The sequence below is a fragment of the Sceloporus occidentalis genome, unplaced genomic scaffold (genome assembly GCF_023333645.1).
Source record: "Sceloporus occidentalis isolate IW3139 unplaced genomic scaffold, rSceOcc1.0.p SCAF_6, whole genome shotgun sequence".
Lineage (NCBI taxonomy): Eukaryota > Metazoa > Chordata > Lepidosauria > Squamata > Phrynosomatidae > Sceloporus > Sceloporus occidentalis.
In genome coordinates, this window is record NW_028316986.1 from 49,464,991 (window position 1) to 49,480,042 (window position 15,052).

General features: G+C 38.3%; 1 protein-coding gene across 2 annotated transcripts in view; it reads right to left on the reverse strand.

Moving 5' to 3' along the window:
* The window catches only part of DAAM2 (dishevelled associated activator of morphogenesis 2), a 306,075-nt gene that overhangs the window by 31,590 nt on the left and 259,433 nt on the right, over window positions 1-15,052 (reverse strand). For both annotated transcript variants that reach the window (XM_089529577.1, XM_089529576.1), the window contains exons 18-23: window positions 12,543-12,627; window positions 10,501-10,607; window positions 8,792-8,880; window positions 8,029-8,197; window positions 7,052-7,159; window positions 3,049-3,109 (exon numbers count right to left, since the gene is read on the reverse strand). In XM_089529577.1, coding sequence (XP_089385703.1) covers window positions 3,049-3,109; window positions 7,052-7,159; window positions 8,029-8,197; window positions 8,792-8,880; window positions 10,501-10,607; window positions 12,543-12,627 — 619 coding nt within the window. The remainder of the gene's footprint in view (window positions 1-3,048; window positions 3,110-7,051; window positions 7,160-8,028; window positions 8,198-8,791; window positions 8,881-10,500; window positions 10,608-12,542; window positions 12,628-15,052) is intronic.

Here is a 15,052-nt window from a genome sequence, read left to right on the forward strand (position 1 = left end):
TAGATTTAGCCAAACCTAACTGCATGTATACACATAAAGTTACTCTTGGGAGAGTGGATACTGTTAGGGAGGTGTGAGAAGATGGGCATAAGGTTTGGTGTTCCTCTACTTTTAAAAATAATAATTTTAAAAAGAATGAAAAGTTTAGAATAAAAAAAAGGTGTGGCTGGAGAATGAATCTCCCTACTATATCCTTCCTGAGCCTGCGTAATGGGTGAGGTGGGGATTCTTATCTGTTTTTTCTAACTACCAGAACAGGGCCAAGGGGTGTTATTTCAACTGAGCTTATCTCAAAATTCACTAGCAGGTAACTGAATTTTTGGAATGCATTACATAATGAATTCTGAGCATATGCAAATAATCCTAGCATAGGGATGACTGACTGAGATTTTGAGGTAACTAACAGTTATTCTGGCCCATGCTGGGTAAGCCTCACACACTCCAGGGACTCTGGAGCAGACATGGATGGATGGATAGATGGATGGATGTTCTTACTGATCTTGAACCATGGAGCATACAAGGCAAGGGGAAGTCCAAAGTTGGACTACTTTTCCTCCAACTATACCAGGGGTAGGCAACCTGTGGCCCGCGGGCCAGATGCGGCCTGGTGAGGCCTTGGGACTGGCCCCAGCCCGGTCCTGCCACCAATTGCCACCGGGGCCTTTGGCGTCTCGCGCAAGGGGCATGGTGGGGCAATTGTCTATAGAAGCCTCAGAAACATGCATTTATCTTAACATTTTTTAAAAAATCAGCAAATTTTTTTGCGTGTCCTCCATTTTTTTATGTAAAAAGTGCCCTCCATTTCAAAATTTTGTCCTACATTTGTCCCGGTTTATTTAATTTTTTAAAAATTATTTAATTATTTATTTTTTGGCTTCGACCCCCCAGTTGTCTGAGGGACAGCAACCCGGCCCCCGGCTCAAAAGGGTTGCCTACCCCTGAACTATACAATCTCCTTAATTAATTACTGCTGCCAAAAGGGTAATTTGCATGTATACAAAGTAGCTACATATTAAAAACGGGGGGGGGGGGGGGAGAGATAACAAACAAATTATCAGCCCAAAACATTCTTGAACCTGCAAATCAACAGAAGCTAAATAAGAGTTTGGGAAAGTTACTTTGAGAGATTAAAATTACCGAACTCCACAGCCAGCATGTGAATATTCAGGCTGGAAATGCAACTCTGAGAGCTACAGTCCAAAAAATAATTCTTCCAGGTTGGTGGTGGGAGCACACTAAAGTAACATTTTGACCCACTGCTCTGTTACACATGAGAAACAATAGGGATGAGGTAATGTCTCAACTACCCCATCATAGTTACACAATACACAAATAAAACTGTTAAGGTGAGTAGCTAAAACAGAACCAGCATCTGCAGGAAATAATTAAAATATAGTAAGAGAAAACAAACTAGATGGCAATTTTTTACAACACTCTCACATGTTGAGATCATTTAACTTTGTCATTGTATTTGATACTTGTGGCTTACTGTATGCTCACACAAGAGTAATGGTAATAACCCAACACTGCCAAATCACTAGTGGGAAGCAGAAACTTCATGGCTTAATGGAAGCTACACCAGAAGAGCATTGGTGTGCTTTGCTCTACGTCCCACACTTAATCCACCAGATTACAATATCCTAGACCTAGAGACAACCAGTAAGGCTGAGTTTTCTGTTTTCCAAACAACTACTAGCTCCATTCTTTATTTAGCCTTTGTGACCCTCTCCATAGGACTTATCACAGCATGCTAGAGAAAATTTATGAATCTATTGTAAAAAATTGAGTTCAAACACCCATCTGACTCACTCCCTTGAATGGAGATACATAATTCTCTGAAAGCTTGTTACAAGACATCAATTCCCTAAATTCAGTACACAGCTAGAAACATGTTAGAAAGGCAGTGTGTATAAACCAAGAGACTGGAACCTAATGGCCATGGGGCTGTGACTTCCTGGAAGCTGTAGTTCAAAAAAGTAATTGTTCAAATCTCTGTATAAATCATATATTTACATGCAGAAGATGACAGGAAACAAGTCTTTGAATCCTAATAGTTGTCCATACTGGATGAGATAGACAAATAATATGAACTGGCAGCTTCCTTTGTTATATGCATGGCTCTGTGAGTTAGGTATGTTTGGCATATGGAAGAATGCTGCATTGCTGTTCAACAACCTAGAGAAGCTTGAGGCATGCCTACACCTGGGAGACACTGGCCAAGAAGGATTCTCAAAAAGGCACATCTTGTTCACAAATCTTAAATCAAAAGTGTCACAAAACATTAACATTTGTTCTGAGCCCTGGAAAAAGACAAGATAGACTCAATAAAGATTTAAGAATGGATTGTCAATCATTTGGAAGTAAATGAAAACTTCTCCCTCAGTCTCAAAGCTACTATTGTTTCTTTTTGTGCTGAAATAGACTAGCATGGCTATATCTCTGAACACTAATTTTTTTGGAAATACCATTTTGTTTTAGTCTTGGGAATGGCTTCTTTGTCAAGCATAATATGAGAAGAAATTCTAGAAGTATTTAAGCAAAGGAAAAATAGTGCCACTGTCTGATGTAACACAGTTTATTTAATTCTATGTAGCATTGTGACCATCTATTTCTCTTTTCTGCCTGCCTTCCTGCCTGCTTTCCTTGAAGTTGTTCTTGCAGGTAATAAATGCCTTAATGTATAGGTCAAACTCCACCTGTATCAACCTGTCCACAGGGCCACATTGAACACCTGCTTGGAGACCAAATGTTTTGGAAAAGAGCAAACGAAAGTACTCAATGTTTTATAAATGTCATTTGTCAAAGTCCCATTCCTCTCGTTCTCAGTAGCTGATCAAACAAGTTTGTTATTAAGGGGTACATCTGTTAATATCATCAAGCCCAGCCTTCACAGGAGACATTAAAAAAGAACAGCCAGTCTTATGGAAACAGAGTCTGTTTGACAAAGGGGGAAAAAGCCTGCTCTTCTCTCACCAAAAACACAGGGCCCCAGATCCCAAATGGGATATTTTTAAAGTGGAGTATTTGGAGACATACTGACATACTTACAGCTTCAACAGCTTTCAATCCAGCCTTTATGTTGTTAACTTCCTTCTCCAGCTCCACCAGGCTGCAAGGAGACATAGGGCAATTTAAAGACAAAAAGGGCAGTGTTACATAGGAATACAGGAATTGATGAAGCAGAAAAGATCACTGGTCCATCAAGTCTAGCATCCTGCCTCCGGCAATGGGCCCACACCAGATGCTCAGAAGGGAGGAAGAGGGTCCATTTTGATTTCCACTGGTATTTATTAGAGAGTTTCAGATCTTACACTGCTTACAATCCCATTAAGGATACCACACTATTCAGCACAGGGAGAGCACTTTAGGCATGAGGGAGGCAGGATGGTAGCAGGTAATCAGGCCTGTGAATACCAGCCAGATTTTTAGCACAAAGTGCTTGCCACATGGTCAGCTTTAGCTAAAGTAAAGAGCTCCCAAATGCAGTTTTTCAACTGTTGGCTGGTGCTTGACTGGTCTTCTTGATTGTTCTCTACGTGTTTGTGCTTATGTATTTGAAGAAATACTAATTTTATTGTATTGGCATTAGCCACTTTGGGGGAACCTAGAGTGGAAAGGTAGGCTAGAAATTTATTTACCTGATAAATGAATAACACCTTAGCTTATAGGCAAGAACTTAACCCCCAGAGTATCCACTGGCAGTTCAAGACCCAAGTTTCATGTGATGGAGTGAGCTCCCTTCATTAATCCTAGCTTCTGCCAACCTAGCACTTAGAAAGCATGTAAATGTGCAAGTAGATAAATAGGTATCATTTTAGTTTTTTGTGGTTTTTGGCGCTATGTGGCCATGTTCTAGAAGAGTTTCTTCCCGACGCTTCACCAGCATCTGTGGCTGGCATCTTCAGAGAAAGGTACCACTTTGGTAGGAAGGTAACAGCATTCTGTGCAGTGATGCTGCCACATGATCACAAAATTGTCTTTGACAACACTGGCTCTTTGGCTTAATAAAGGAGATGAGTACTGCCCCCTAGAGTTGGACACAACTTGACAAACTTGTCAAAGGGGAAACCTTTACCTTTTTATCCACTTCTTTATCACATTATAGCTAAAATTTGAACTATAAGTACTCTGCAACCAGAGTGAAGCTATTTGTCCAAACTTGGAAGATAAAATCTTTTTATAAAGTCAACATTCAGGATGACCAGCCTTGCTATAATTTCAGTGTAAGTTCATTTTATTTTCCAAGGCCTTTCATTATATTCCTTCCATCAATTTGGATCTATCTGGACTAGTTTTTGTGCTGTCGTGATATGCTTTATTGATTTATTTAATGCATCTTCAGTTTTCTTTTTGTCTTTGAACACGATTGTGTTATTATTATTTGTACAGTTGCCCCTCTTTTTTGGTGGGGGATCTGTTCTGGACCCCTTCGCGAAAATAAAGTTTTGCTTATATTCAAGCCACACTGGCTTGAATATAGGTGTGGGGGCATGCAGACGAGCACCATGGGGGCATGCCCCATTCATTCTCCCTCCATTCGTCCCATGCACATGCGAGGGATGTGAGTCCAAAGACCACAAGAATGGAGGAGGGACTGTATATGCATATAGAATCATAGAGTTGGAAGAGACCACAAGGGCCATCCAGTCCAACCCCCTGCCATGCAGGAAATAGGTAGACACGTATATGTGTGTGTGTGTGTGTACACACACATATATGTATAAACACATATATATTTCTTCCATTAAGGGATCTAGTCCCAAGTCCTCCTCATAATCACAAATTACCCACTGCATTGCTTTATAATCATTTGTTATAAAGCCTGTAAATCTGCTGCGTAAAGCTTTAAAAATATCCTATGATCTAGAACTGAAATTTCATGTATGTACTGTAAAGCCACTATATAAAACTAGTGCCTTACAAACAAAGCAGCACAGCAACTTCCTTCTGTATTTCTTCTCCAAAGTGCTGCTGAAGTCAATGGGACTAACTGCCAGTAAAATGTGCACAGTCTGAGCAAAACAGGCCCTTCTAATCAGCTGCTACAAGTAAAGATTACTGAGAGGAAAACTGTTACAAAGATAATACTGAGTGATAAATGACTGTTGGACATCCACCAGCATTACAGCAATCAAGAGGCCATGTTACATGTGACAGCTGGTGCTAGTTAATGCCTGCAAGTATATATTGACAAAGAGACAGAGATGGAGGATGCTACAATGGGTTTTAACACTTGCTGTGTGAATCTATAAAAGGTTTTGAACCACATTTTCAGCTTTTTCTTTTTATTTAAAACTCAGCCTAATCTCCAGACTCTGCATATGCCAGGCATCATTCTGAATAAACAAGCAATAGCAGTTGCAATGAGTTAATAAATGCTCTGTCTAGTGCAGTGATTTGAAATGTTCTGGACTACACCTCACAGCAGTCTATGAGCTGTATGACATTTTTGGACCCCAGCCCTAAGAATCTCCCAGCCAAATGGCCAGCAGCCACCTTGGCTGAGAAGTTCTGGAAGTTGTACTTCAAAATAATAACATTTCCATGTTCTGATTTCTACTCCAATCATCCTTAGCCCCACAGTGGCTAGAACTTAATACTGTGGAGCAGTATTCAAGACATTCTCCTCTTTAAAAAGACTCACATACTCATTCATCATAAACATCTCTGTTAAATAGCTATTTACCTTCTTGTCTTGCACACCTAGCCTTCTTGTTCTACCCTGCCTTCTTTTGAAGTTAGTTCTATTATTGGCCGGTATCTATTTCCTGATAGTTATTTTCAATTTCTTGTGATAATTCCACTGGATATGATGGCCATATTCAGGCATTCTATACATGAGTTAAGTAAATATGGGTGGAGGTGAAAATGCTATCCTTCACTCCTCCATCATCACTTTGCCTGTATGAACAGTTGCAACTGTGAAGAGGAGAGCCTCTTCTATCCATTATGGCCCTTCAAGCAAGCCAGAAACTTCGGAAATCTGGGTTAGAATCAAACAGAGAGCTCTCATGTATACAAGACTCTACAATTTAGAATCCCTGCTTTTCATGCAAGCACTCCTTTTCCAATGTTTAGTTAACCTTTATATAGTACACCTGATTGTAGCACTCTTAGCTGTAGAAATGTCAAACAAGGTTTCTCTTGTACTACATCTCAGCATACACACTGATTAACATTCAAAAATTCACAGGTTCAGTCCTTGGTAACTCGAGATTTAGTTGGGAATGACTTCTATCTGAAATCCTGGAGAACTGCTACCATTCATCATAGCTAGAGGAAGCTGCCTTTTACTGAATCAAACCTTTCATCCACATGACCCAGCACTTTCTACTGAGGCAGGTGTATCTTAGAACCGTATTACTTTGCTTAATTCCACCATTTGATGTAAAGTATCCCCATACCATGCAGGGAATGTAGAACTCAGTAATGAAACAAAATCCTAAACAACACAATTAGACCACCTGAACATACCATTAAAACTTGTCTAACTGCCCACTTCTTATATGCATTTTTGTTACTAACTGGAGAAGAAATAATGTCTTATTGAAAATGTAGTGACAACCAATGAAAAGTGAGTCCTAGTTTTAGTGAATAATGGTTGAGAGATGGGAAGATAACATTTCTACCCTATAAGAACTGAACCTGCCTATTACTATTTTAGAAAATATTTTCTAGTTTTTATCTACATGGGACACAAAGTGAAAATCAGGTTCAGAAAAAAGTGACAGTTATGGATTCCCAGGCAACCAGGTTGGGAAAGAAAAATACCCAATCTCACTCTGCAAGTTATAGACTTTCAAGTCATGCAGTACTAGATAAAAATGGATTAGTTCTCTGACTCAATAAGGTAGTATTAAAGGACTCTGCAATATGTACCAAATGTTATAGCAGAGAATATATTTCATTCTACATGGCATAGTGAAAAATATGCATAGAGTACTATGTTCCATCTAACTTTATTGAGATGGAATAATAGTATAAAGAAACCTCAACACAATTATGTGGCACCAGTATAACACTGAGTTCCCATTTTCCCTCTCCAACTTACTTGACTTTTGCAGCTTCTGGAAGATGTTGAAGTTCAGACTGCATGTCTAGAATTTCAAGGTAGTTCTTTTCAAAGATCATAATTAAGTAGTGTAATAATGTAATGTTCCTAAGACAGAGAGATATGAATGGGGAGGGGACAAGAAAATCAATAGAACTGCTATGTAATAACATACACAAATAGCTAAGATGCTGATAAATATCAGTATTTATATTTCCAAAGTAAAAGCACTAATGAAAAAAATAATAATAAATGTATTTTCCTGATAACAAGAAATTATTTCACACAGTTCAGCTTTCCCTTAAATGCTGAAGGCCTATTTATGATCTCCAAATGATACAACAGCAGACACAATAATGCACTGAATAAAATATACTTCTGAAATATCTCCCCACTATGTTAAAAGCTGTACATTTCAAATCAATTATGTACTGGTCTTCTTAGTGGGGTCTGCCTGTTGCGTACTTTGATGTCCTTTTGTCACACTGGTGAATTGGTATGTGTATGCTCTAGGTGTATAACTGAGGAAAAAACATTGCTGCTTTCAAAGGACTACAGTGAATGCCTCTATAACAGGGGTGGGCAACTGCAGTAAGCCCAGTTTTAAACTGGGGACCAACGAAGGTGGGCTCTCAAACTAATAACAAATAAAACAACAACATGATCAGAAGTCCATTTCTGGTTCTCAAAAATCGATTTTTTAAAAAGGATTTTTAAAAAACGTAAAACAACACAGGAAGGCCTTGTACCTATTTCAATGGCAAACTGTTATACCTGGAGGTTTCCAAGAGCAGCAATTCACCTTTCTTGCTCATCCCTTCTCTATAAGACATGCCTAATTGTGCTTAGAGATTTTTAAAAAGCATTAATTGTGTATTTTATTTTATTTTATGCAAATTGCTGCGATTTTTTTTTTTTTGGTAAAAAATAAAGGACAGTATAATAAATGGAATAAATAAATAAATACATGAACCTACTTATCTATGCTAGATTTGGTATCTGCTATTTTGTTCAGGCTCGACACTTTAAAACCATATGCATTTCCTCTTTGGCCCTTGTTCATGTAGTTGCCGAAGGCTAGGACAACCTCCAGGAGCTGCTTCAGCCGCTTACTACGGATGAGCTCTTTGGATGCAAGAAGAATGGCTGAAAGAAATAACAAAGACACTTACAGTAGCTTAGCTGTGTCATTTCAGGTATCAACCAATAGTGCGGATATGTCCAAAAATGTACAGCATCCTTATAAAAGTTCTGTCTCTCACAATAAATCACTTCTGATCCTGGGGCACTCAGAACATGAAGGGAAACACCAGAATAAATATGTTTATTTGTCAAGTACCAATTTTGGGAAGATATTCTTCCAAGATACAAGAGTATCACTAAAGATGTTTTAGTAAAAAATGCAAATAGCTAGGGTGAAATCTGCAGAAATTTTGTGATTCTTATTCTCAGTACTAGCCATGAATTTATGAAATCAGCATGTGCTTCAGCTAGCCAGAAGCAATAGGAAGCAGAAATCTTCTGGTATTTGTTTTCAGGAAAGATACAACTGGACACCCAGTAGCATCCTGTTCTGGTTAATGACAGACAGGGCCTGACTATCCCTTGATATAAGGATATACATTAAGATTCCTGCTTAACATATGATGGTTGCTTTTAAATGATACTTCACTACAAACTGTCTGTCGTGAAGTTTCATATCAGTGCTATGATGCTTTTTTTGTGGTGGCCTCAGCTTACCTTCCACTTTTGGCTTGGCTTCTGCGAGCCTCTCTGGAAACTTCTTCTTAAAGAATAATGCTTGAAGTCGCTGTTGATAGTGATCAATCCTGAAGGAGAGAGAGCAAAAGGCTTGGATTAGACATCAGTGACATTCTTATGACAAAGGAGAGCAACCATGAGCCTAACTCATTTTTATACAAAGCCTAGTCCAAGAGCATATTCCTGGTACAGGTTGCGTCTCCCTTTTCTGGAATTCAAAAATCCAAAATATTCCAAAATTCAAAATTGTCAACTTGGATGGCTGAGATAGTGACACCTTTACTTTCTGATGGTTCAATGTACACAACCTTTGTTTCATTATTTAAAATATCTTGTATAAAATTATCTTCAGGTTATATATGAGATAATTATTAAGGAAGGTCAAAGAAGAAAATGCAAAGGCAGGCTTACTACTGAACATAAAGAAAATAAACAAAAAAATTATTATTGAGGATCAACATAAAACTCAGCCTAGGAGGAAATCAAGGAGGAAATCAGAACAGTTCAAGAGTTCCTGTACCTTGGATCAAACACTGATCAGAACGGTGATTACAATCAAGAAATCAAAAGAAGACTAGGAATGGGAAAACCAGCTATGAAAGAACTAGAAAAGATCCCAAAGAGTAAAGACATACAATTGAACACTAAAGTCAGAACAGTACAAGCCACTGTATTCTCCATCACCACATATGGCTGTGAAAGCTGGACAGAGAAGAAAGCAGATAAAAAAGTCAATTCATTTGAGATATGGTGCTGGAGAAGAATGCTGAAGATACCATGAAGAGATCAAGCCAGAAATCTCCCTGGAAGCCAAGATGAGAAAACTAAGGCGGGTTACAGACCGCCGAAAAGCGGCGATCTGCTGCTGCCGCCGGTTGCAGCATCTAGGAGCCCTGGTGGCGCAGTGGTTAAATGCCTGTACTGCAGCCATTCACTCAAAACCACAAGGTTGCGAGTTCAAGACCTGCAAAAGGGCCCAAGCTCGACTCAGGCTTGCATCCTTCTGAGGTCGCTAAAATGAGGACCCAGACTGTTGGGGGGCAAATTAGCTTACTTGCTAATTAGCTTACTTGCTGTTCACCGCTATGATCTTTGGAATAGCGGTATATAAATAAAATAAATTATTATTATTATTATTATTATTATTATTAGGCTGACTCCACCTGTACTGTTGAGTTATGGCTGGCTTTAGAATATCATTATATATATTTTTCTTTACAATAACTTCTATGCTGTTGGATTCTATGCTGTTGGATTCTATGCAGTGTTGTTTCTCACAGAGTATGAGAAACAATACTGGACATTTTGCTTTGGGCACAAGGACCAATTATAGCAAACTGCAAAGGATTACCATTTTACTGAAGGAACTACTGAGGCTGTGGATTAGGAAGAAATAACAAAATAAAGCAATGGCAGTCATATGTAGAAAAGGGAAATGAAGAAGCCTTCAGATGGATAAAAATAGATGTGACATGCTCAACTTTGTTGCAAAACAGAAGTTCCTGCAGAATTGGATCATCAGTAATTGGCAAAAGGATTTCTTGACCTTACCCTGAAAAAGTACTTTCAACTTCCACTAAGTATGAATTGAACATACAACAACTTAAAGTTGAAATGTGAGAGACCTTGATTCCATTCCTCCAATATCTCTCACATACACGCCCAAAGATGCAGACACACATATATACCTGCTCATTTCATATAGGAAGCGGTCTGCCCGAGCCATGCGGTCAATTTCATGCTTATGTTCCTCCAGCAGGTCGATATCACTTTTCTCTGGAACAAACTTTAATAGCTGCAAGCAAAGAAGTGCAAAGAAAACATATTAACATACATGCATATGTGTGTGCGCACATGCATGCATGCATGCACGCACACACAAGAGCAACTAACAGTGTTGCTGCAGCACAATGTGTTGCTCTGAATTCCCTCTGTGAGTATACACTGAAAACACCAAAGCTGCAGTTATAAAAGTGACATCTTTGAAACATCTGGTTGCTGCTCTGCCTTTATTCTCCCATCTGTGACCTCATTAGATACTTTTAAATTCTATATAGGATTTCCTATTTCTAACAACTATTGGCAATGTACTTTGTTGACATTCAATAAAGAACTTCTTTAATGGCCAGAAGCATTCCAGAGGGATTGCTGATGCAAATGAAGTATTAAAAGTGTTGGTTCCACACACCCTACACTACACACAAGGTTGTCAATCTCCCCCCCCCCCACACACACACACACCAATGTTTTTGCTTCAGAGAGACAATGAATAACTGGAAAGATTTCTCAGTAAAGACTGAACTTCACGAACCGAACTTTTTTAAAAAAAATACTCTATGATAGTTTTTTTTTAAACTATCTGGTGGGAGGAATGCTTTCCCATGGCCATGGGAGCACAGACACACCAATACTGCACCATTATTCAAAAAACCTCCTGCAGAAACACCAGACAATGTGTCTGCTTTTTATGCTCTCCTACTTTCCCCAATGGAGCAGTTTGAATGCTAGTATCCCATAGACAAGATAGTAGTAACAGAGGGAGCTATCACTGCTAACAAAAAGTGAAAAACAGGGCATAGAAAATGCTCTCAGCTAAGATAATATGCACAATGTGGAATATCTCCCTTTGGAATTTCTGGAATATTTATTTATTGAAGCAGGTTTATATCCAACCTTTCAATTTTAGTTTTCAGTACCCAGGTTGACACTGCAATATCTAGTGATAGATACAAATTCCACTTTATTATATTATGTTGCACTGGTAAAATCATGGCACAGGTTAGATCCATATCAACACATACACCCAGACACATCAACTGAACGGGGACAAATTTTCTGCTGATGGGAGAGCGACAGGGGTGGGGTAGGGGTTAAAATCATGCACAATGAAGTGTAACTGTAGAGAATAATGTTTTATCTAAGGCCAATTAATTAATGGATGAGGTGAAATCAGGTAGCCTTCATGCTTTGATCAATACCCAACCTTACACCAGCTCTGGACAACATCCTAGTTACCTACAATAACATTTGTTTCCTTCCCCATCCCACAGGTCTCCATAATTCTCCATAATTAGGCATATAAAGAATACTTGTCAATTTTCTTGTCAAAATGTTGCATAAAGAAAATAGTATCTTTTGTGCAAATGATACTGTATCTGCCTAAAGCTGTTATGTTGCCAAAAAAGTCTCAAAATGAACAAAATAGTTTTTTAAAAGTGTAAAATACTTCCCATGAGACTGAAATCTTTCAAAATTCTTTGCTTTTGCATGCAAGGAAAAATAAACAAAGTTGTACTGTACATCTCTACCTATAACCTTACTCTTTTTCATTTTTCAGACTCAGAGCTAATCTCCTATTCTGCTGCAATATGAAGACAATATTATTATTTGTATTTAATACATTTTAGACACCTTTCAAGACTACGGTCTCCCCAAGGAAACTGTACCTGATATCAGCATAAACCATCATTATTAACAGGTGAACAATAGTGAAGATTACATTTCACTCTGAGAAAAATAGTGGAATTGATATCAGGAGAATGGTTAGAGTAGTTAAATTTTCTTATTCACATTATGACATTCTAAAGCCAAAATCAAATGCATTCAAAACAAAATATCACTCTGAAGTTATAAGCTAATCAATTTGATGTCACAAGTGATAAAAGGTACTGTGTGCCTTCCTTTTACCATTACAGTTGGCATTTCTAGTTGCCCTCACAAAACTGCTCACCTGCTCCAGCATATCTTTAGCCAAATCTTCTTCTTCATCCATTTTCAAGATCGCTTGTCGGATTTCTTCATTGGATAGTTTCAACCTTTAAAAATGTAAAAATTGCTCCATTGTTTTATTTGCCCAACTAATTTTAAAAAGTCTGAAAGTTTAGTCAACATGTTGTTGAAAAAACTACTGTGATTCAGAATATGGCCCTATTCAACTTGGATCATTTTGGAGGCTGTCTGATTTAACTTGGATCTGAACCTTGGTTCAGAAATGTACATCTTCATGCTCCCTCATAAACCATTGCTAGAAATCTGTACTGCATTTATTGTGCAGTCACAGACCATCGAAACATGAAACAGCCTTTATACTAAACCCAACAGAAAAAAATATACAATGGAAAACAGGAGAAGCAGCTGGTCAAAAAGTTATTTAAAATCTTAAAACACAATAAACATAGTGTAACTAAAAGAAAAAAAATATATATTACATGCAGGCTTTAATATTATTTTAATGAATCTTAGCTTTGTCATTGTTTGTTGGAATTCACTGCCATAGTATCTCCATGAAAAATCATGCTTGAGAAATTCCAGACCCCCCCCCCCAAAAAAAAAGGGGGGTGAGGTTTTGATAACTTCCCTTTTACTTGGCAGAATGAAATGGTATTTATAGGGATTTTTGCCCCTTCTGAGGTGATTAATCCCAAAGAGATCATATTTCAGACTAATAGATAAGCAGAGTTTTGTGCAGGAATAGCCTTTATGATCTAGTGTTTTTCACAAAAGCAAACACATCTCTCTTTTGTGGACAATTACGAATGTTCAAATTAAGAATCCTGCAAATTTGAGAGATGGGGCAGCAGATCAGATTGAAGGGAAGTATTAAAATTTGGGAGTTTGCTTCCTTTTACTCCTCTGCTCGATTTTTTAAAAAGGCAATTTGAATGAAAATGACATGCATCATAGATGCTTCTCTAGGCAGGAAACCTGCAGTATTTCAGAAGGACAGCTCTAGAGGCTAGGGAGTTATGATGAATGAAAAACAGTTTAAAACCCCATTTTTTTGTTTTCTGTTCATCTGGCACCCAAGTCACAGTAAGTGCAAAAGATAAACGGGCTTTTGTTTTCTGGTCCATTGGCAGTGAAACATACATCATCCCCTGGGTAGATGATAAATGTGGAACTTACAGTAGCAGAGCCAGGACATCCAGGATTTTCCAAGCATATAGTCAATGTTATTCTCTCCCAGGTAACAAGCAAATCCACAGCAAATGTCTTTTAAAAATTCTACTCTTGTGAGAGAAAACTATCATAAAGCACTCAGTGTTGTACTATTTTATTTTATCCCTCACCATAGTCCTACAATATTGTACTTCAAGCCTGCATATTTTTTTTCTTTAGCAGCCCTTCTTCTAAGCAGTGAAGCTGAAGAATCTGGATTAAAAATGGTTCACACTGATTAAAATCTAGAGCTGCCAGTCACAAAACCACTTTCACTCTCTCTTCATGTAGTTGCTACCAAGTCCAGACCAGGAGTTGGAGAATGCAGCCCATAACCCACATGCAACCTCAGGGCCTCCAGTGTCTGTCCCCAGCACAACTGTTTCCCCAGCACTCCCCATTATTAAAACAACTCTCAAAACTTCTAGTTTGAGGCACAAGGGGGAATCCTGCAATTTCCACCCCTTTTAGATGCTGGGGGGGGGGGGGCATTTTTCAAAACTGAAAGTGACTTCAAGTTTTTTTTGAAGGGAAACATCCTAGGCCTAATAGATTGGGTGGCACTAAAGCATATTAAAATTACCTCTACACCCTCCAGGAATAGACAGACTTTGTAAGTCAAACATTTGGAGAGGCATTGAGTGAATCTAGTCATCTGAATTCAGCATGTACAATAAAGCCTCAGTATCTCTAGAAATTGCTGTCTCTGCTTTAAACAAACAGCTTGAGGTAAAATGTTATCTTTATTTAAAAAAAGATATACTATCCGTGTTTCCAAGTTCTTCCAAACTGCTAATGAATTTTGGGAAGTGTTCTGATTCAAATTCAGCCCATTTCACAAGAGTCCCCTTTTGACTCAAAGTTTCCTGGTCTGTCCAAGTCAAGCCAATCTAATTCTAGATTCAGGATCTATTCAAATCCACAGTACACCACTAAGAGTGAAAGCAAGAACAGCCACTGGGGGGAAAACGCATAGCAAATGAAGTTCCTATGAATGACTTGCCATTTGCATCCACATTTGCACATATATGTTTTCATTTTGATGACTGGATATGTGAATTTGGCAGCCTGAAGAAAACATCAGTGGAAACAAACATGAATACTAATCACTGGATGTTTCAAAGTCTAATTTATATCTCTTTACAGGAGGTAAAAACACACTAAAAACGTACCAATAAAATGCTCCCTGGACAACAGCCATAGAGAAATTATTTAGAAGAAATCCATAATTTCTATTGCCTTCTGTATGGCATCATGTTTTTGGAATGGTGAATAAACACATATCAATCCTTTCCAGACAGG